The sequence below is a fragment of the Anomaloglossus baeobatrachus genome, chromosome 2 (genome assembly GCF_048569485.1).
Source record: "Anomaloglossus baeobatrachus isolate aAnoBae1 chromosome 2, aAnoBae1.hap1, whole genome shotgun sequence".
In the NCBI taxonomy this organism is placed as follows: domain Eukaryota; kingdom Metazoa; phylum Chordata; class Amphibia; order Anura; family Aromobatidae; genus Anomaloglossus; species Anomaloglossus baeobatrachus.
In genome coordinates, this window is record NC_134354.1 from 408,503,452 (window position 1) to 408,525,484 (window position 22,033).

The window sequence follows — 22,033 nt, forward strand, 5'->3', positions numbered from 1 at the left end:
ATGTGTGATGCCGCAGGAGCGAGGAACAACATCGGACCGTCGCGTCAGCGTAATCATGGATTACGCCGACGCTGCACCGATGATACGATTACGACGCTTTTGCGCTCGTTAATCGTATCATCCAGCCTTTACACACTGCGATGTCGCATGTGATGCCGGAAGTGCGTCATTTTCAATTTGACCCCACCGACATCGCACCTGCGATGTCGCAGTGTGCAAAGTGCCCCTAATAGAGAGGGATCAATCATGCATATGTTTCCATGTATCCAATGGGAAAATGGGAATTCAAATATATAGGCCTCCACCAATCCATTCATGTATAATCAACATAAGAACTCGATATGTTCTTTACACTATTGCATTTACCCTTAGAGACTATGATGTCTCCGTCAGGTCTGCTAAGAGGCATATATCAGAAGGAAAAATGTTGTCAGGATTTGTAAATCAAGGCCTTTTGCCCTGCTTATCCCCACTCAGACTGAAATTTTGACAGCTGTCCCTGTATACAAAATGCTCAAACACAAGAAAAACACACCATGTAGCTGAAATCTCTCTATGATCCCATATCTAGTTGCAAAAAAACCTAAATACACTCTGTGAAGATCTGAGGTTGTGGGTTGTATTAATCACTTAGGCTAGTTAACAATGCAACAGTTTTTATTTCTTCCATATACAGTTTTACAGCAACCATAGTCCTTAATGCTCCTCCAAATGTCGGATACCACAACTGTAGCACGTGTATCCAGCTCCAGTAGGCAACAACAGTCCTTAGGATTGTTTCTCAGATCCAGATGACGGATACCATGACCATAGCATGTGTACCCAGCTCCCATCTCTGTAATCTATCCATGGGCACCTCACCCCTCCACATCACAGCACCAACTCAGTGACCAAACATGTGACTTATTATTCTCCCTTTCCTGGGATCAGCCCCCAAGATGGTCAGAAGTGCTAACACCCAGCACCATAAACATTTTCTACATGTTGCTCAAAGTATGCAGAAGGTTCCAGAAGCCCAGTCTGAAACGTTGTGTATTGTGAAAATACCCTGCAGAGATCAACAAAGATGCACAACCCCGCCACCAGATGCAGGACAATGAATCCTACTGTAGACCTGATTATATTAGAGTCCATGTAGACAGGAAGAAGTTGACACTCTGTTACAGGAAGACCAATGGCTTAGTGGAGGCCCCTGAGACACTGAGTTAAGGGCATCTTAAATTGAAAGCAAACAAATCTCTAATCAAACACAACAATATGATTAATGTAACCAGCTCTCCGTCGTGGAAAAAGTCTTCTCTATGTCCATTGGTCCAATGGTCTTTAATTTGTGACCAGCTCCTCACACACTTCATAAAAATAATTCTGGCACTTCTAAATACAAACCTGGTTGCATACCAGAAGAATTTTCCACCCTAACATTTCACACAGCTTCTTCTGGGGCCAAAATGCGCTTTAGGGTGGAGGGACACTTTGCCTGGGATCCCATATACAGTCTATCACTTATTAAGGTAATGTGATTTCATTACATTGCACTACATGTAAAATGCATATGAGTATATAGGAACCTATTAATGTACAAGTTGAGCCACCTGTGGTGTGGATATTTATCTTTTACTACTTGCATACGTACGCATTATTCATTGCACCACATGGTTTCTTTGGCATAACCCCTTAATTCCTTGGTTCTCCAGGAGGTTCTCTAGTTTTTTGTCATTTTTTTATATTTGAATTTTAATAAAGATATAACTTTTACAATTATTTCTTTGCATAAATCTCTTTACTTGGAGATTATCACATATCCTAAGGTTGTGCTATATTGCTCTCAGATGAGGTAGCAAAAACTAGGTGACAGATTCCCTATAAGAGCCTATAAAACCGAAGGCATTGAAATACTTCTCTTACGGTACCTGTGATGCCACATGCACCAAAACGTTGAACTAAAATGTAACTAAAACTATAACCAGTCAATTTTTTTTCTTTAGTGGGTCAATATCTGAGTTTTTGTCTACTGGCGCCATGTTGTTTGGATTTTTTTTATTATATTTTTATATGTGTAGCTTTATTGTTTCAAGTTAAACACAACTTAAGCCTAATAAGTACTAATTATACTGAGGTCTCAGAAATGAAACATTTTTCTTGTAGACAAAAAATAGATATCTGTGAATTATGAGTGACAGGTTTCATATGACTGTTTGTAACTGGTATTACAAGAATTTGTATGCATACTGCATGGTCAATCACAATGGACTAGCATCTGTCTACTTGTATAGAGGTGCTGACCAAGCTGCTGTATTTTGGCAGTGAAAAAGAAACATAATTATGCAAGGATTTAGGACACATCAGCAGTGGGGTATATTGGGTCTATTCTATTCAATTTGTTTCATTACTATCAAAAAGTATATTAGACAAACTATTTTTTAAAAGAAAAATCTAATTCAGTTACTATTTAGAGATATATGTATATAAAAAATGAGACTTAGTAACACACGACAGATTTCCCCGTCAAATAGTGTGACAAGATAATATCAGTAATATCAGCCAAGTTGAATATATTTTTTTCCTTACTTTGAAATAATTTATTTGATTTTAATAAAGTTGAGCAATAAAGCAAACATTGGCTTTGTCATATCAAATACAAAAGTAGACTACCAAGGATAAATGCATAATATAATACATAAATACTTTATGGTACAGTGGTAAAGTGTGTTGTACCAATTTACACTGTACTAAAGTCAAACAATGTTAGAATACAAGACAAGAGAATAAGATAATGATAATAAGAGAAAGAGAAAGAAGAAGAGAGGGAGGAGTAGAAAATAAGTATGAGAAAAAGAAGAAAGGAGGGAGAGGAAGCCAGAGTGAGAATGGAGCTAAGTAGGATATTTTACAATCTCTTTGGATCTAGTATGCTTAAGATTTAGATGGAGAGGTGTGGGGGAAAAGGTTTACCATAAAATTTAACTGCGTCCTAAATATGTAGAAAGTAGCATTTTAATAGTGTTTATAGATGTTTTGTTACATTTATAATTGCATTTGGGACAAAATGTTTGGGCACAATACAACATTTCATTGTCATAAATGCCTAATCCAAACTTCTCAATGTTTTACACCATTTGTTAAACCATTCAGTAACTAGCATACGCGAAAACCTAAAACTGATGAGAAAATCTGACCGAGTTGACCTTTTGGCATGAACTACTGTACATTTATGATTGCATTTCTATATAAAAGTCGGAAAAAAGTAAAATATTGCAAATAGAACTAAGCCATCTTAGGCTGCTTTCACACCTCCGGTTTCTGCAATGCGGCACAATCCGGCACTTTGCAGGAAAATCGCAACCGTTTTTTTTTGCTGCCGGTTGCGTTTTTTCTGCATAGACTTTAATTAGTGCCGCATTGTGCCGCAAGGCCTTGCGTTCCATCCGGTTTTTGCCGCATGCGGCAGATTTAGCCGATGCGGCGGCCGGATGGAACGTTGCCTGGCACGTTTTTTCGCGCGGCAAAAAAACCGCATCGCGCCGCATTCGGCCGATGCGGTGCATTTTTCAATGCATACCTATGGCGGCCGGATGCGGCGCGATGCGGCAATAACCGCATCCGGCCGCCGCATGCGGTTTTTGCCACTGTGCATGCTCAGTAGCATGCCGCAAGCGGCAAAAACCGGACTGGCCGCAAAGGAAAAACTTATGCAAAAGATGCGGTGTTTTCACCGCATCCGTTGCATAGCTTGCACAGCCGGATTGAGCCGCAGAGCTCAAGCCGGATGTGTGAAAGCAGCCTTAGAAAAAGCATTGAGCAAATACATTATATTTAGAGATGGGTGTATCAATCTGAGAAACATTGAATCCAAATTGATGTTTTGGAAATTTGTGGTTTTAACATGAATTCAAACACTTTGAGAGTCGGTTTGTGGTTCACATAAAAACCAACAACTTTCCGGCCACAATTTCCTACACTACTGACGCATCAGAGAGTGAGCTAACATCATTTTGAATTGCAGCATGGGCCTCCACACAGTGCCCTTCCAGATTATTGTAACTCCTACAGTGGTGGTCAGTACCGAGGCCATCATAGATCAGTGGTTCCTAGTGGAGCACATATTGGACGGCAGAGTATTTGTCATGCTAAGTAGAGGGAAGTACCCAGCAAACGGTGAAAGGGAATTCTGTGTCTAGGGAAGGGGGAGATGGTGACCCTTGACCAATCCTACCCCAGTGCCCTGGGTTCTTAAAAAATCTAAGAAAATGGGTATGCACTACTACAATATAATAGTAGAAGGATAATGAACAGTTCCGTGCACCACACAAAGGGCATATATAGAAAAACACACAAGGAATTTTTGTGTCTAACCGGGCACTGGAACCACATAAATACTCAATATATCAGAAACATGTGCACATATATTAAAAAACAATTTTTATTAAGTGAAAAAGTTTAACAATCTTTAAAAAATTTTTAAAAATATAACACAAAAAAAAGGAAGTCCAGGCATCCAAAAGATCTCCCTAATACAAAGCATATTATGCACATAGGAAACAATCTGTCAAAAATAGCCAGGGTACAAAAAGGGGATACTCAGAGTGGCACAGATCTTATAGCTGAATCAGCATGAATTATCACAGATAGGATAGGGGAAAATATGTGTAACTGGGTTAAAAACTGGCTCAGTGATAGGAAACAAAGGGTGGTTATTAATGGTACGTACTCGGACTGGGTCTCAGTTCATAGTGGGGTATCACAGGGGTCAGTATTGGGCCCGCTTCTTTTCAACATATTTATAAATGACCTTGTTGGGGGCATGCGGAGTAGAATTTCAATATTTGCAGATGATACTAAACTCTGCAGGGTAATCAATACAGAGGAGGATAATTTTATATTACAGGGAGATTTATGTAAATTGGAGGATTGGGCTGAGAAGTGGCAATTGAAGTTTAATGTAAATAAATGTAAGGTCATGCAGTTGGGTAGAGGAAATAACATTTATGATTATGTACTTAATTGTAGAACACTGGGTAAAACAGACACAGAAAAAGACTTGGGTGTATGGGTGGATGGTAAACTTCACTTTAGGGGACAGTGTCAGGCAACTGCTGCCAGGGCTAATAAAATAATGGGATGTATTAAAAGAGGTATAAGTGTTCATGAAAAAAATATAGTTCTACCTCTGCACAAGTCACTAGTGCGACCGCACTTAGAATACTGTGTACAATTCTGGTCATCGATATATAAGAAGGACATAGCTGAACTGGAGAGGGTGCAGAGAAGAGCGACCAAGATTATTAGAGGAATGGGTGGGCTGCAATACCAAGACAGGTTATTAAACTTGGGGTTATTTAGTTTGGAAAAACGAAGGCTTAGGGGGGATCTAATCACAATGTATAAATATATGAGGGGACAGTACAGAGACCTTTCCAAAGATCTTTTTACACCTAGGCCTGTGACTGGAACACGGGGGCATCCACTACGTCTTGAGGAAAGAAGGTTTAATCATAATCACAGATGAGGATTCTTTACTATACGAGCAGTGAGACTCTGGAACTCTCTGCCGCATGATGTTGTAATGAGTGATTCACTACTAACATTTAAGCAGAGCCTGGATGCCTTTCTTGAAAAATTTAATATTACCAGTTATGTATATTAGATTTTATGACAGGGTATTGATCCAGGGAAATAGTCTGATTGCCGGATGTGGAGTCAGGAAGGAAATTTTTTCCCCATTGGAACTTGTTTGCCACATTGGGGTTTTTTTGCCTTCCTCTGGATCAACATGTTAGGCTACGGGTTGAACTAGATGGACTTAGAGTCTCCCTTCAACCTTAAAAACTATAATACTATGATACTATGATACTATGATATGTACAAGACACCTAGAGCATGCTCAAATAATATTCATTATTATCAATATAATACCTGTACAAGGAAATATAAAGAGATAAATAACCCTAGATTCCTGTAAAAGGGGGGAGCGATCGGGGGCCGGCTGCTGGCCCCATGCCTTACGCCAACCAAATGCTAGGCTTCCTCAGGGGTGCAGTGGCCTTAAGCCAGGGGGGCGTACTTTTATACCTTAAGTAACAAAGTGCAGACATGTGTAAATCATTGTGTAAATCATTAATTAGAAGCAGTACCTGATAAGGCTGAAAGAGACCGTTGCGCAAACCAGGCAGACAATGGTTGTTGTGCAGGCTGGTATGATGGAACACGTGGCAAGCTCGATATAAGAGCATGTGTTCCACAGCGGTACGCAAAATCAGCAGAATAAGCTTCAGCCTTGAACATGTTATTGCGTATCTGCTAACAACCATGCTCCAAACTAGAGAGGAGCATGCATGCGTGGACAGTATCTGTAAGTGCTGCTATGGAGTGGCATGCACTCCATAGTGGAGTGCACAAAGCCACTGAATAAGGTGCATAGACATAGGTTAATCAAATGCAGGGGGAGGAGTATGTCATGTGTTCAAGAGTATAGACACACAACACATGCTTCCAAGGTTCACTGGGTATAAAGACAATGAAAAGAGGCATGCGTTCCACAGTGGAACACAGGTCACCGTCGGTGTTATGTTTTACTTAAAGCTAAAGAACACACAGGGATAACAAACAAGGGAAGATTACAAACAACTTATCTCCAAGAAGATTCCGGGAGAGGGAATGCAACACACAACAAAGTGACTCCAGGTGAATGCAAGCTGACTGCATGCACTCAGGATATGTAGATAGAGTTATCACCACCACAGATCAAAGGAAAATTAGAGAATTTAAGGACACCAAGGGAATTGCTGATGAAACAGCTGAAAAAGTGAGGAGCTCTGCAGGGTTGTAAAGGGAAAGGGAGAAACCACCAACAGAGGAAATACATAGGATACCATATATATGAGGAATAATAGAAAGTCAGGGAGCAGTTTGTGCAGCCAAGTGCTGTGACCCTCTATAGCCAGACACCAGAGGACTATTTGTCACCTGTGACATACCCGTGACAGTAATTCTTTATTTTCTGTAATTGTAAGCTCTAATAGTCAGCAGGGTCCTCTCTCTTTCTCCTGTACAGTATAAGTTCTTATGGACAGCAGGGTCCTCTCTCTTTCTCCTGTAGAGTTTAAGCTCTTATAGTCAGAAGGGTTCTTTCTATCTCTCTCATGTAATGTGTAGGTTCTTATGTTCAGCAGGGTCCTCTCTCTCTCTCCTGTACAATGAAAGTTCTCATGCTAAGCAAAGTCTTCTCTCTTTCTCCTGTAGAGTTTAAGCTCTTATGGGCAGAAGGGTTCTTTCTCTCTCTCTCCTGTAATGTGTAAGCTCTTATGGTCAGCAGGGCCCTCTTGCTTTCTTCTGTACAGTGTAAGCTTTTATGGTCAGCTGGGTTTGCTCTCTCTTTTTCTCTCTTCTATTGAGTATAAGCTCTTATGGTCAGCAGGATTCCCTCCATCTCTCTCCTCCCACATGTATTTTATGAGTGATTACAAGGCAGTATTAAGATATGCAAGAATCAAACTTTTAAGGAACATTTGGCAAAGTCGGTTAACTTGAATTTCAAAATATCCACTCATGCATAATTATGTTCCAATAATTCTGACATAAATAAAATACACAATTTTCATAACTTTCTACATTGGGCTCTTTTCTAACATTGGGACATGTAGCAATTTACATGCATAAAAAGGCACAATTTACACCCAAAATTTTCTATTGGCTTCAAAATTTGACACATTGGTATCAGACACTTATATTAGGACACTAGCATTAGGAAGTATAATATTACGCTTTAAAAGTTGAGCTAATTGAGAAAAGCTGGAGAAACACTATAAAGTGCAATTGGGTCTTATCTGATTATGGAGGATAATAGGGTACGAGAAGATGCTCACCTGATGAGGTTGTGTGAAGCATAACGACTATAGTAGCTCAAAATGTCAGGTGCTGCAAGTCTATAATGGAAATCCAATGAGGATCAGTAAAGGAGAGGAGTGGGTTAACTGCGCTGTTGATAATAACCAGTAGAAGAAACAAAGCCACCAAGCAATTTACTGTGTGGTTTATTGTCTACGTCTTTCAAAGTCATCTGAATTCTATATCAAAACAAATCTTCATCTGGCTTTTCCTAATGAAGAAGTTGGATGATTTCGAAATGCATAGACATTAAACGGCAAAGAAGATTCCTCAGTCGCTTTTATCCTTCTACTGGTTATCATTATCAGCAAAGTTAACCTACTTCTCTCCTTTACTGACCTTAAAAGTTGAACTGGCCTAACGGCCAAACATAATTAAAGTGTAACATTTGATAAAAGTAGATTGATGGAGTGGGAGTGAGTTCTCTAAAGACTTGGTGCAAATTAAACCATTATTGATAATTGTGAGCTACTCTATTTGTACCATCTACCCAAACCTGTCAATATCACAATGGCTACATTTTATTATTTTTATGTATATAGTTTTTATAAATTTATGTGATGTAGGAAATACTGTATATCTTACACACGTTTGTAGTTGTTTCTGTGATTTCTAAAAGTTTTAAACCAGGTAAACTCCTAACCATTTAAAATGCAATGCAAAAAAAGAAAAGTTGCGAAACTCTGGAAGTCACAAGATTCATAGACGTGTTAATATTCAAACATTGAAAAATTGGAAACAAAATTTTTAAAACATCACACTTTTTTCAATACCGATTATGAAATGCACACACTTACTCGCCTCGGCTGTCTATGTATTAGGTTATTAATGGTTGTGTTTTGTGTGTCTGCCACACTGAAGAAACTTGGGTACACAAATCCTCAAGATCTGCTGCTATCTGTTCCATTTGTAATTATTGATCAATGATGTTGCAGATGTGCTCAGTCACAGATAAATCTGGAGACACTGTAGACCAAGGTAGCATATTTAAGCCATGCAGCCTGTTCACAGTAATATGAGCAACATGCAGCCTAGAGTTGTCATGTTAAAAAATGACTCCTGGGACACTATTGCATTCTTCATCAAAGCATCTTCATGGCCTATCTTCTGCTGTCGTATCCAAGACAAAAGCAGAACTCGTCGATTAAGATGATAGATCTCCATTCCAACATGCTGTCTTGCTCTGCACAATGACAGCTTTTGAAAGTACTGGTATGAGACCAATGGAGCACCTGTAGCTAGAAAACATCTGAATTCTAGCCCAACATTGTGCCAATACCTTCTAGTGGTTTGTATTGACTCTGACAAATTAGGTGTGGTATGTGATGTCTAATTTTGCTTGCAGCACGGAATGGATTAATATATAACATTCTTTAAATATGAAGATACCATCTTGGCAACACCATGAAGAGACCTTTCAAGGTGAACATGACACTGGCCCTACTCCTGGGATAATGGTCTGGGGTGGCATAATGTACTTTAGCTGGAGCCCTCTAGTCTTCATTCATGGTACACTAAATGCTTGGTTTTACTTTGCTGGGGTCATGGAACTTGTTGTACTGATATTTCTCCAGAGTGTCCCAAGAGCCGTTTTTTGACATGACCACACCAGACCATATGTTGCTCATCCTACTCTGAGCAGCTTTCTTGGCTTAACCCTGATGTTGTGGTCTGCAACTTCTCTGGATTTGTCTTCCATTAAGTACATCTGGGACATCATTGGAAGCTGCTTGCAGTATATCTTGATAACTTTTTTCCCCAAGTGCATTAATTGTAGCAGAACATTCCCCAGCCTCAGACAGCCATTAATAACCTCATTAATGGTATGCCAAGGCATGTAAGTGCATGTCTTTCTGCATGTTTTGAAAGTTTTGTTTCCAATTTTTCCTAATTTGCATATCATTAACATAAATAACGATCCTGTGATTTCCAGAATTCAACAACTTTTTCTTCTTGGTATTGGTTGCTATTTCAATGTTGTGAAAAAACTCAACATATATATATATATATATATATATATATATATATATATATATATATATATATATATATAATTCACATAGTTATTTCCTTTGTGCATATTGAAATAAAACAGAAAACACAGGTAAAAAAGGGAAAGTTGGACATAATTTCACACAATACCCGAAAAATGGTCCAGACAAAATTGTTGGTTCCTTTCTAAAATTGTGGGTAAACAACTTTGTTTCAAGCATGTGATGCTCTTTTAAACTCACCTGTGGCAAGTAACAGGTGTGGGCAATAAAATTACACCTGAAACCAGATAAAGAGGGGATAGGTTTACTCAACCATTGCATTGTGGGTCTGTGTGTGCCACACTAAGCATGGAGAACTGAAAGAAGAGAAGAGAACTTTCTAAGGAGTTGAGAATCCAAATTGTTGAAACCATGAGATTGTTGATATTTTTCAAATTCATCTCCAGAGATCTTGATGTTCCTTTGTCCACAGTGAGCAACATAATCAATAAGTTTACAAACCATGGTTCTGTAGCTAATCTCCCTGCATGTGGATGACAGAGAAAAATTGATGAAGGGTTACAATGCAGGATAGCTAAGCAGCCCCAATCAAGTTCCAAAGAAATTCAAGCAGTCCTGCAAGCTCAGGGTGCATCAGTGTCAGTGCAAACTATCCGTCAACATTTGAATGAAATTAAAAACTTTTTTTACATTAGACCCAGGAGGGCCAAAGATATGTGAAAAAGCTAAACTGCAGTTTGCAAAAATGTACATCAGTAAGACAAAATCCTTCTAGAAAGTGTCTTGTGGACACATGAGACCAAGACAGAGCTTTTTGGTAAAGCACCATTCTACTGTTTACCTAAAATGTAATGAGGCCTGCAAATAAAAGAACACAGTACCTACAGTCAAATATGGTGGAGGTTCAACAATGCTTCGCAGTTGTTTTTGCTGGGTCTGGCACTGGGTACCTTGATTGTGTGTAAGGCATCATGAAATCTGAAGACTACCAAAGGTTTTTGAGTCGCAATGTAGTGCCCAGTATCAGAAAGTTGGGTTTGCAATATAGGTCATGGATCTCCCAGCAATGACCCAAACATACTTCCAGATGTACCTAGAAACATAGTCCTGGAGAGTTCTAATGTGACCAGCAATGAGTCCGCAAAATTGCTGTTGGGAGCTCATATCCTTCAACTATGAGAGACCAGGAGCAGTTTCCAAAAGAAGAGTCCACAGTATGTATATATATATATATATATATATATATTGTGAGGTAGCAGCGTTGCTTGGGCAAAAACGTGAGGCAGTGAGGCAGCAGCGTGTTCACACCAACAGTCTATTTATTGTTGCAGCATAAATAGATCCAATTTCCCACTGTCAAAGTCTCTTCCGGATCACAGCCGGTGCATATAGACAAATTCCTTGCATCAAAAAAAAGTCTTGTTACCTTAGGACCCCGTTAACCGCAGGGATCTGTGTAAGGTTCTCCTAGGCTCACACTCTTGGCCTGTGTTCACTCCACACAGAGCCAGCCAAGCTCACACGGCATGTGTTAGCTTCACCAAGCCTGGCTCTCAACTGAGACACACCCTGCTGTGCTCTGCATGATTTTAAATGAAAATTCCGGACATGAGGATTGCTACAAAACCTGGACTGGGAGGAGGGATCTGTCTCCCTGTTACCCTTTGTGCTATACTCCCAGTAATAGCTATAGCAAACTCAGAGGGTTTCCAGACACATTCTGGGGGACACATAGCGGTCTTCAAATATTACCCCTGTCACTGCCTCACATATCCCCCCCCCTCAGTTCAAACGGGCGGGGTTGAACTTTTGCCAACATACAGGGACCTCTGGACAGGGCATCCGCATTGCATCCACAGAAAAGTGAAAGTTCTGCATGGAGAGAAACCACCTGGTGACTCTAGCATTTCTCTCCTTAGCATTCCTCATCCAGACGAAAGGGGAGTGGTCTGTCACCAGGCGAAAGTGTCGCCCCAGCAGGTAGTAGCGTAGGGATTCCAGAGCCCATTTTATGGCCAGGCACTCCTTCTCCACTATGCTATAGTTCTTCTCTGCCAGGGTGAGTTTTCTACTCAAATAGGTGATCGGGTGCTCTTCCCCATCTACCTCCTGGGACAGAACTGCAGCCAGACCCACCTCAGAGGCATCTGCCTGTACTATAAACTCCTTTTGAAAGTCAGGGTTGACAAGGACAGGCTGACCACATAGAATAACCTTTAGCGCCTGAAAGGCTTCCTCTGCTTGTGTATTCCAGTGGACCATAACCGACTTCTTCCCCTTTAAGAGATCGGTCAAAGGCGCCGACCTTCCAGCAAAATTGGGTGTGAATCGTCGGTAATACCCCATTATACCCAGAAAGGCTCTTACCTGTTTTGTGGTAAGGGGACGAGGCCAGTTTTGAATGGCTTCGATTTTGTTTACTTGTGGCTTGATAACCCCTTGGCCTATCACATACCCCAAGTAACGGGCTTCTTTGAGACCCATAGCACATTTGCTTGCATTCGCCGTCAGACCATCAGCTCTGAGCAAATCCACTACCGCTTGTACCTGAGATAAGTGGGTGCTCCAGTCACTGCTATAGATGATGATGTCATCCAAATATGCGGAGGCATATGATTGATGGGGTTCTAACACTATGTCCATTAATCTCTGAAACGTGGCCGGAGCCCCATGTAAACCAAATGGCAAGACGACATAGTGATAGAGCCCCCCTGGCGTGACAAAAGCGGTCTTTTCTTTTGCCGCCTCTGTCAGCGGCACCTGCCAGTAACCTTTAGTGAGATCGAGAGTCGTGAAGTACTGGGCCCGTCCCAGTCTCTCTATCAGCCCGTCGACCCTGGGCATGGGATACATATCAAATTTCGAAACCTCATTTAACTTTCGGAAGTCATTACAGAATCTTAAAGAACCGTCTGGTTTCGGGATCAGCACAATGGGACTGGCCCATTCGCTCGTGGATTTTTCAATAACCCCTAGTTGGAGCATCTTTTTTACCTCCTCCGCAATGGCTTGCCTACGAGCCTCTGGTACGCGGTATGGCCTCAGGCGTACCCTTACTTGAGGCTCGGTGACAATATCATGGTGGATTACGGTTGTTCGGCCGGGTAGGCTTGAGAACACATCCGTATTCCGCTGCACTAATCTCCGAGACTCCCGTCTCTGCTGTTTTGAGAGAGAATCCCCTATCCTTACTCCCAATTCATCAACAGGGGACTCCTCCTTTGTTGTTGTCAAGGCACCTGAAAAGGTTAGGTCCAACGTTACGTCAGCTACCATACATTCCCTGTCTTTCCACGCCTTCAGCAGGTTTACATGGTAGATTTGCTCTGGTTTTCTTCTACCTGGCTGATACACCTTATAGTTTACTTCCCCCACTTTCTCCCGGATCTCATAGGGACCTTGCCATTTGGCTAAGAACTTACTTTCTGCAGTAGGTATTAGGACTAAGACACGATCTCCCGGTTTAAAAGACCTGATGGAGGCCTTTCTATTATACTGAGTACTTTGGGCTGCCTGAGCATCCAGCAAATGCTCTTTAACAATGGGCATTATTGCCGTGATACGATCCTGCATACCCATAACGTATTCCACTGTGCTTTTGTGAGGGGTGGGCTCCTGTTCCCAAGTTTCCTTAACTATATCCAGCAGTCCCCGCGGATGTCTGCCATACAGTAACTCAAATGGCGAGAACCCGGTGGAAGATTGTGGGACCTCGCGGATAGCGAACATTAAATAGGGCAATAACATGTCCCAATCTTTCCCCTCTTTGGAGACCACCTTTTTCAACATAGCCTTTAGAGTTTTATTAAAACGTTCCACTAGACCATCAGTCTGGGGATGGTACACTGACGTGCGTAGCTGCTTGATCTGGAGGAGTTTGCACAGTTCCTTTGTAATTTTAGACATAAAGGGAGTGCCCTGATTGGTCAGGATTTCTTTGGGTAACCCCACGCGACAGAACATAGCAAAAAACTCCCGAGCAATAAGCCTCGCCGAGGTGTGACGTAGTGGAATGGCCTCCGGATAACGTGTTGCGTAATCCATCACTACCAGGATGTGCTGGTGACCACGGGCTGATTTTACAATGGGTCCGATCAGATCCATAGCAATCCGCTCAAAAGGCACCTCTATAATGGGTAAAGGTATCAGAGGACTACGGAAACGGTGCGTTGGTGCGGTCAACTGACAAACTGGGCAGGACTCACAGAACCTCTTAATTTCTGCGCCGACCCCTGGCCAGTAAAACCGCTGAAACATGCGTTTCCGCGTTTTCTCTTCACCTAGGTGCCCACTCATCAGGTGGTTATGAGCCAATTCCAAGGTCTGACGGCGGTACGGCTGAGGGACCACCAACTGTTCCACTATTTTCCCCCGGATTGTATCAACCCGATAGAGCAACTCTCGCTTTAGAGCCATGTAGGGAGTTTCCAGCCTGGCACCAGGCCGCTGGGGTTCCCCATCAATTACCTGTACATTTCCACGTCCAGGAGCCAATGTGGGGTCCCGGAGCTGTGCTGTTCCGAAATTATCTGGAGACACGTTCAACTCCGGGATTGCCTCGGGTGGCTCAACCTCTCCTGCCATTACCTCTAGGGGGAACCTGGCAGGGTTACACTCTGTCCCTATACTGGTGACCCCTACGGCAGGTATCCCTGAGTCGGGATCGTCCGGCTCAGGGCCTGGTTCAATCATACACCTCGGAGGGCTAGGTCGCCTCCCACATAATGTCCAGAACAGGGGCAAGTCTCTTCCCAAAATAACAGCATATGGAAGTCTTTTCATCACCCCCACTTCATGTTGTACCTCTCCACACGAGGTAGCAATGGTGACCCTTTCCATAGGGTATTCACGTAGGTCTCCATGAATACAAAGTACCCCTACTTTATGTCCCATAGGGTTTTCCCCGGAGACCAAGGAGGCATGTACAAGAGTCACTAAACTTCCTGAGTCCAACAAAGCCTCTGCTGTATAGCCATTAACACGTACTTTGCAGAGATGGGGCTCCTCCCCCATAGTAACAGTGCTTACGGTACAAACAGTATGGGCATACATTGATACCCGGCGAGCGTACCGGCAGTCCATGGGTTCTGATGTGAGTGGGCACTGTGCCGTCACATGCCCGAGCTGATGGCACCGCCAGCACATAACAGCAGAGGTGTCCCTGTTTCGGGTGTCTGACTTTGGGGAACCGGGACTCCTGCTGACCTTAGTCTGGGGTTTCTCTCTGCCAGGGCTGAAGACGGGGCAGCACCCGAGGAGGGACGGGAGTCTTTTACCAACTGTGAAGGGGGCGTATCCCTACGGAGTGCCCGCCATGAAGCAGAGTCCCGGACCAACTCCTGGGTAGCTGTGTAGCGTTCCACCAAATTCACTAGCTGGTCTAGGGTACCGGGGTCCCTCTGTCCCACCCACCGTTGAATGGGGGCTGGCAAAGTCCGCACAAACCGTTCAATCACCACCTGCTCAATCATCTGTCCGTGGTTCAATGTCTCCGGCTGCAGCCATTTTTTTACAAGGTCCAGTAAGACATAGGCCTGTGAGCGTGCAGGTTTTCCCTCCTCAAAGGACCACTGATTCACTCGTTGGGCCCGGAGATAAGTGTTAACCCCCATTCGTGCAAGGATCTCACCTTTCAGTGTGCCATAGTCCTTGGCATCCTCCGTGCTGAGATCCAGGTAGGCTTTTTGGGGTTCACCTACCAAGAACGGGGCCACAACATCAGTCCAACGGTCGATAGACAATTTCTTTCGCTCAGCGGTCCTCTCAAACACGGAGAGAAAGGCTTCTGGGTCATCCTCTGCACTCATCCTCGTAAGTGCTGCCCTTACTCTGTCCTGGGCCGCAGGAAGGACTGGATGACCTGGAGTTACCGCTGGAAGCGCTTCTCGCAGAGCAGAAAGCTGCTTAGCCAACAAGCTGTTTGTCTCCTGTTGCTGAATGAACGCCCGCTGGAGCTGGACATTGGTTTGTTGCTGCTGAGCATTAGCCTGGGCCAGCTGCTTTACAAGATCCTCCATAGTGGCTGCTGAGTTAAACTGTAACTTTGCAGGCTTGATCATAAACATGTGAAAACTGGGTTATTGCCCCTAGCAACCAGGCTGCAACGCCTGTAAGCTTCGTGGACCCGCCGATCCACCGCAAACAGTCAGTAAAAAAAAAAAATTCCCTTTTTTTTTTTTTTTTTTTCGGGTAAGTAACTCTTAGGCCATTGCCCTTAGCAACCAGGCTGCCATGCCCGCATTCTCCACCATAATGTGAGGTAGCAGCGTTGCTTGGGCAAAAACGTGAGGCAGTGAGGCAGCAGCGTGTTCACACCAACAGTTTATTTATTGTTGCAGCATAAATAGATCCAATTTCCCACTGTCAAAGTCTCTTCCGGATCACAGCCGGTGCATATAGACAAATTCCTTGCATCAAAAAAACGTCTTGTTACCTTAGGACCCCGTTAACCGCAGGGATCTGTGTAAGGTTTTCCTAGGCTCACACTCTTGGCCTGTGTTCACTCCACACAGAGCCAGCCCAGCTCACACGGCATGTGTTAGCTTCACCAAGCCTGGCTCTCAACTGAGACACACCCTGCTGTGCTCTGCATGATTTTAAATGAAAATGCCGGACATGAGGATTGCTACAAAACCTGGACTGGGAGGAGGGATCTGTCTCCCTGTTACCCTTTGTGCTATACTCCCAGTAATAGCTATAGCAAACTCAGAGGGTTTCCAGACACATTCTGGGGGACACATAGCGGTCTTCAAATATTACCCCTGTCACTGCCTCACAATATATATATATATATATATATATATATATACTGTGTATATATATATATATATATATATATATATACTGTATATGGTGCTATACATTGATGCCCCTGAAAATATTAATAACCTCAAACTGTGCCCCTTGAAACTATTAGTGCTGCACTTTGTCCCCTGGCTATAATACTACAGGCTCCCATGGAAGCAGCACTGCATGTGCTGTATATGTTTTTCACATATCCATAGATTGTGTTGGCCCTTGTCATTTGTACTGCCAGAAAAAAATGGACAAATCTCCATGTGGTTTGCACGGACACACGGTCCATGTAAAAACACGGACTTCAGAGCAGCCCTATAAGTTATAATGGGTTTGTGTGGTGTCAGTGAAAAAAATGAATATCACATGTACTCGTGAAGGAGGCTTTATGCTAATCAGCACTGGCCTCTCTAGCTAATTTCCATTTCTCAGACCCGCATTAGGGACAAAGGCATAGGAAGACAGTTAATGTATTAGAATGTTTTTGTAGTGTGGGAGAAGCTAAAATAAACAGAGGAAGTCATCAAAATCACAAGGAAAAATAGAAAACTCATGTACATATTTATCCTTATTATAACTAACCTCTTAACCAACAAAAAAGGACCAAAAAACCAAACTACTGGATGGCAACTAACCAGCTGCCCATAAATAGGAGAAGTCCTGCTGTTTGCTCACCCTTGGAAAAGTAGTAATCCAAAAGAAAGTCCACAAGAAAGAAACAGGGGGCACTTACCAACAGTAAGAAGTTTTATTGTCAGCTAGTGCCCCCTCTTTCTTTCTTTCTCTTTTGTTCTTTCTTTCTTTCTTTCTTTCTTTCTCTTTCTTTCTCTTTCTTTCTTGATAACTTTCCTGTTAGTTCAACATATCCTCAGTTTTCATTGAAAGAAGTGGCTGTAAGACAAGGAAATGCAGAAACAGCAAGAATCCTAAAGGCCCCATTACACGCAATGACGTATCTAACGATATATCGCCGGGGTCACAGATTCTGTGACGCACATCCGGCATCGTTAGCGTCGTCATTGCGTGTGACACTAATGAACGGCCATTAGCGATGGAAAATACTCACCAAATTGTCCATCGTTGACACATTGCTCGTTTCAAAAAAATCGTTGATTGTTGAGGACGCAGGTTGTTAGTCGTTCCCGAGGCAGCACACATCGCTATATGTGACACCTCGGGAATGACGAACTGCAGCTTACCTGCGGCCGCCAGCAATGAGGAAGGAAGGAGGTGGGCGGTATGTTACGGCCACTCATCTTCGCCCCTTCGCTTCTATTGGGCGGCCGCTTAGTGACGTCACTGTGACGCCGCACGAACCGCGCCCTTAGAAAGAAGGCGGTTCACCGGCCACAGCGACATCACTAGGCAGGTAAGTATGTGTGATGGCTCCTAACGACATTGTGCGCCACAGGCAGCAATTTGCCCATGACGCATAAACGTCGGGGGCGGGTTCTTTCACCAGCGATATCGCTAGCGATATCGCTGCGTGTAAAGCCCCCTTAACAGTCAGTATATTACACACGGTTAAAATGCCACATCTTAAGCGGGCTTTACATGCAACGACATCGCTAACGAGATGTCGTTGGGGTCCCGGAATTCGTGACGCACATCCGGCCTCGTTAGCGATGTCGTTGCCTGTGAAACTCAGGAACAACCTGTTAACGATCAAAATTACTTACCATATCGTTGATCGTTGTCCAGTAGTTCCTACCCCGATTATCGTTGCTGCAGGACGCAGGTTGTTCGTCGTTCCTGCGGCAGTACACATCACTATGTGTGACACAGCAGGAACGAGGAACATCACCGTACCTGCGGCCACCAGCAATGAGGAAGAAAGGAGGTGGGCGGGATGTTCGGCCCATTCTTCTCCACCCCTCCGCTTCTATTGGGCATCCGCTTAGTGACGTCGCTGTGATGCCAAACGAACCGCCCCCTTGGAAAGGAGGCGGTTCATTGGCCACAGCGGCGTCGCTAGGCAGGTAAGTATGTGTGACTGTTCCTAGCGATGTTGTGCGCCACGGGCTGCGATTTGCCCGTGACGCACAAGTGACGGGGGGCGGGTGCTTTCACCAGCAACATCGCTAGCGATGTTGCTGTGTGTAAAGCCCGCTTTAGAGCCTTTGTCAAATTTTTGAAAAATCTCGGACAGACCCTAACTTTAATAGACGGCACTACAAGCCCTATTTTGTTTTTCTTTGAAGAAGGTATTTTAATTATTTATTATAGAAATGGAAATACTTTGAATTAAATGATGTTAATATGTCTGTTTTTTACCTAACTTTAACTCATGTTTTATTTGCACTAACTGACGGGCTATTTTGTTAAAATCCTTCTAGTGAAAAAACAAATGGAGATGAAATCCAGAGGTGTTAAACTTCTTCCAAACAAGGACAGCAACCAGAAGACATCAGTGTGTAAGTGTTTAATGGCATTCCCTACACCTTCATGCATTGCCATTATCAAGCCATACCTCCTGCATATTCAAAAGTGGATTGATGGCTCTCCTTTCACCGCACATAGACCCATTATGGTGGGTGGAAGGGGGGGGTGCTTTAACATTGCCTTGTTTTCCCTTATATCAAGAAGACAGCAGATATCATTGCATATTCTAAATCACTATTTATCAGTAGGATATAAGAGCCCACATAATATAGCATAAAATATAAATATTAAACTCATAAGACTGAAGTTCAAAAATTGAAAAGAAACAGGAAAAGTCTCAATGTTTCTTTTTTATTTGTAATGTGTCCATTGCTTAATATTGAGGTCTTAAGAAAATTATGTTTCTGACAGATCTCACCAGGAATAGCAAAACTTGTGTTTTGGACTTATTCTTCTGGTAATAATAGAAGGTTGCATTACGGTTTTTAGGTTTGCTCATAAATTCCTATCCTCATATGTGTCTCATATGGACAGGTTATTTTAGTGCTACTTATAAAGACAAATATTATTCGGAATTTTCACATTTAGACTTTGCAAACTAAGGACGTTATGTGAATTAGTGCCTTCAGGTGGCATTAGTGGTGTATCTTCAGATGCATGCCCTCTCCCTTGGTTTCGTGTTTACATAGGCTTTTCATTCATACCCATGCACCTGCTCTTCTTGAGCGTCTAATTATCTGACCCGTGCAGCTCACCAAGTATTGTTGGGTTGCGTAAAACCAGAAATATCCTTGTGTAAAGGACACTGTGTTTTGTTCATATGTCTTATCTACAAAAGGTCAGCTACAAATCCCCTAGATTTTCCATTTGCTCCAGCGCCAGGTGACGGCACATTAGAAGTTTCTAGCTTTTGAGCAGTGTTCGGGGTTTTTTTTGCTGCTAGGCCTCTGACGGTGCTTCTAGTAGCATGCACATAGCACAAAAGCTATATTATGTTGCCAAATATAATGTCAGAGTGCTCCAAACCTCATTGTCTGCCCTCATAAGTGTGTGTAGAAAATGCATATTTTCAAGGATCAAATCTGAATGTCACATATATAGGCGTCTTATCAGTCTGGGCAATCTATGAAAGCCACAGGTTTCACAATGCTTACTCTATAAGGAAAGATTTAAGGCTTCTAAGAGCAGTCACATTTGTTGTGTGAATTCTTCTGCTAGAGACAAATAATTGCCCAGCACATTTCTATCCTCACAGGCTGCACTTGTTCCTAATGAATGGTCTGGCAGTCGGAGAGTTAAGGGTTAACCCTTTGAGTGATGGATGGGAAAGAGGTGCCAAAGAATCTCACCCCTCCCTGTGAATATGCACCACTGTATCCTGGACTGGTTGCCATGGCAACTCAGTAGCACCTGACGGATGTTTCCAGCTACTCTTTTCCTTCTCCCTTCAGATTTTTTTTCGAAGACTAAAGCTTGGCCCTCTTTTCTCTTAGACGCCGCAGCTTTAGGAAGTTAGACCATAGCAATATACTTATTAATTGGTGCTATGTATTATCTGCTTGGTGTCCATGTGTCACAAGCCAAGGCCCAGATCTGTTTGGTCTCCTAGGTTACGTGGCTTTTCAAACCTAATTTGTAAAGCATACGGTATTGGAGAGCTCGTTTATTGGCAAGTTCCTTCTATTAGGGTGTATATTACAAGCAACTGCAAATGTGACTTTTCACTATTGATGTTTCTGGGTTTATAAAATTAGAATTTTCAATAAAGTAGGCTTCTTTTAAATAGACTAAAATACTGGTTATATGTAACATATGTCCCGAATGGAAACTTTTTTTAGGATATATACTGCATATATAAACAATACTTTATTATTATACATCCTTTTTTATAAAAAACTAAAAAATACATACAAAATAATTTAATAATTCTATTAAAATTATCTTAATTTGTGTAATTCATTTAGTTAGCTGATAGCCCATCCTGCTTCCTCCTGATGTCAGCTTTGTTTCTTGGCAAGATACGTTGACATGTGTCATGTCATTTTTCTATTGCTTTCCATCAAATGATTTTCTGATGATAGAGTACATTTATATAGATTACAATTATATATACATTCATATATACCACTAACACATTAGGCTTCCAATGTCCAATAAACCTTTACATTTGATGTAAGAGGAGAGAGAAAAAAGTTGTCGAGGATACAAAAAAAAGGACAGGGAAGTTGGTAGAGTAAAAATCAATACTTTTCAAACCCCCTGTGGTTCATTCCCAATACTTTGGAGGTCGCCGTCTTTTCTTATTTACTGGTTTTAAAGTGATAATATGCTGTACGTGTACCACTGCTGCCAATCACTCACCTAAGCAGTCTTGTGCCATACAGTAAATAAGTGAAGAGTAAATAAACAATAAAGTCCTAGTAAACAAAGATGGGCCGGTACTACAGAGTGTTGATCCTGAATCATTGAGTATTGATTTTCTCTAATTTAGCTACCTCCCTGCACTCAGATATTTTTTCTTATCCCAGAAAAAAATCTGTATGTAGTTTGTGGACTGACATACAGCTTGTCAAGATGACAGGTCAAATTTGACTGCATTATGGAAAGGAAAATCTACTCTATCTTCTTCTAGAACCAAAATATGTTGGTGTATCTTTCCAGTTCCTTAAAATAAAGAGTCTGAATCCATACATTTTTAAACAATCTTCATATCCCTAGGATATTTTCTGCCTTTAACAAACCACACACAATTCTATACATAGTCAAAGTAGTATATGAACAAATACATGGTCCTATTCACAATTTCACTGGGTTCTGTAAGAAATTCCAGAACTTTAACGGCAGAAACCAGATGGAAATCTAATGGACATCATAATCGGTCCAATAGCAGTCAAAGATGTGTTAGATGTCAGAGCGATTAGTTGGATATGGACCTATAAGAGCTGTCATGCTTAATTTACGAATGGAAGTCATGATGG

General features: G+C 42.2%; 1 protein-coding gene across 3 annotated transcripts in view; it reads left to right on the top strand.

The window, feature by feature from the left end:
- CSMD2 (CUB and Sushi multiple domains 2) overlaps positions 1–22,033 on the top strand; it is a 1,639,331-nt gene that overhangs the window by 1,007,925 nt on the left and 609,373 nt on the right. For all 3 annotated transcript variants that reach the window (XM_075336114.1, XM_075336115.1, XM_075336117.1), the window contains exon 7: positions 19,010–19,087. In XM_075336114.1, the coding sequence (XP_075192229.1) occupies positions 19,010–19,087 (78 nt within the window). The remainder of the gene's footprint in view (positions 1–19,009; positions 19,088–22,033) is intronic.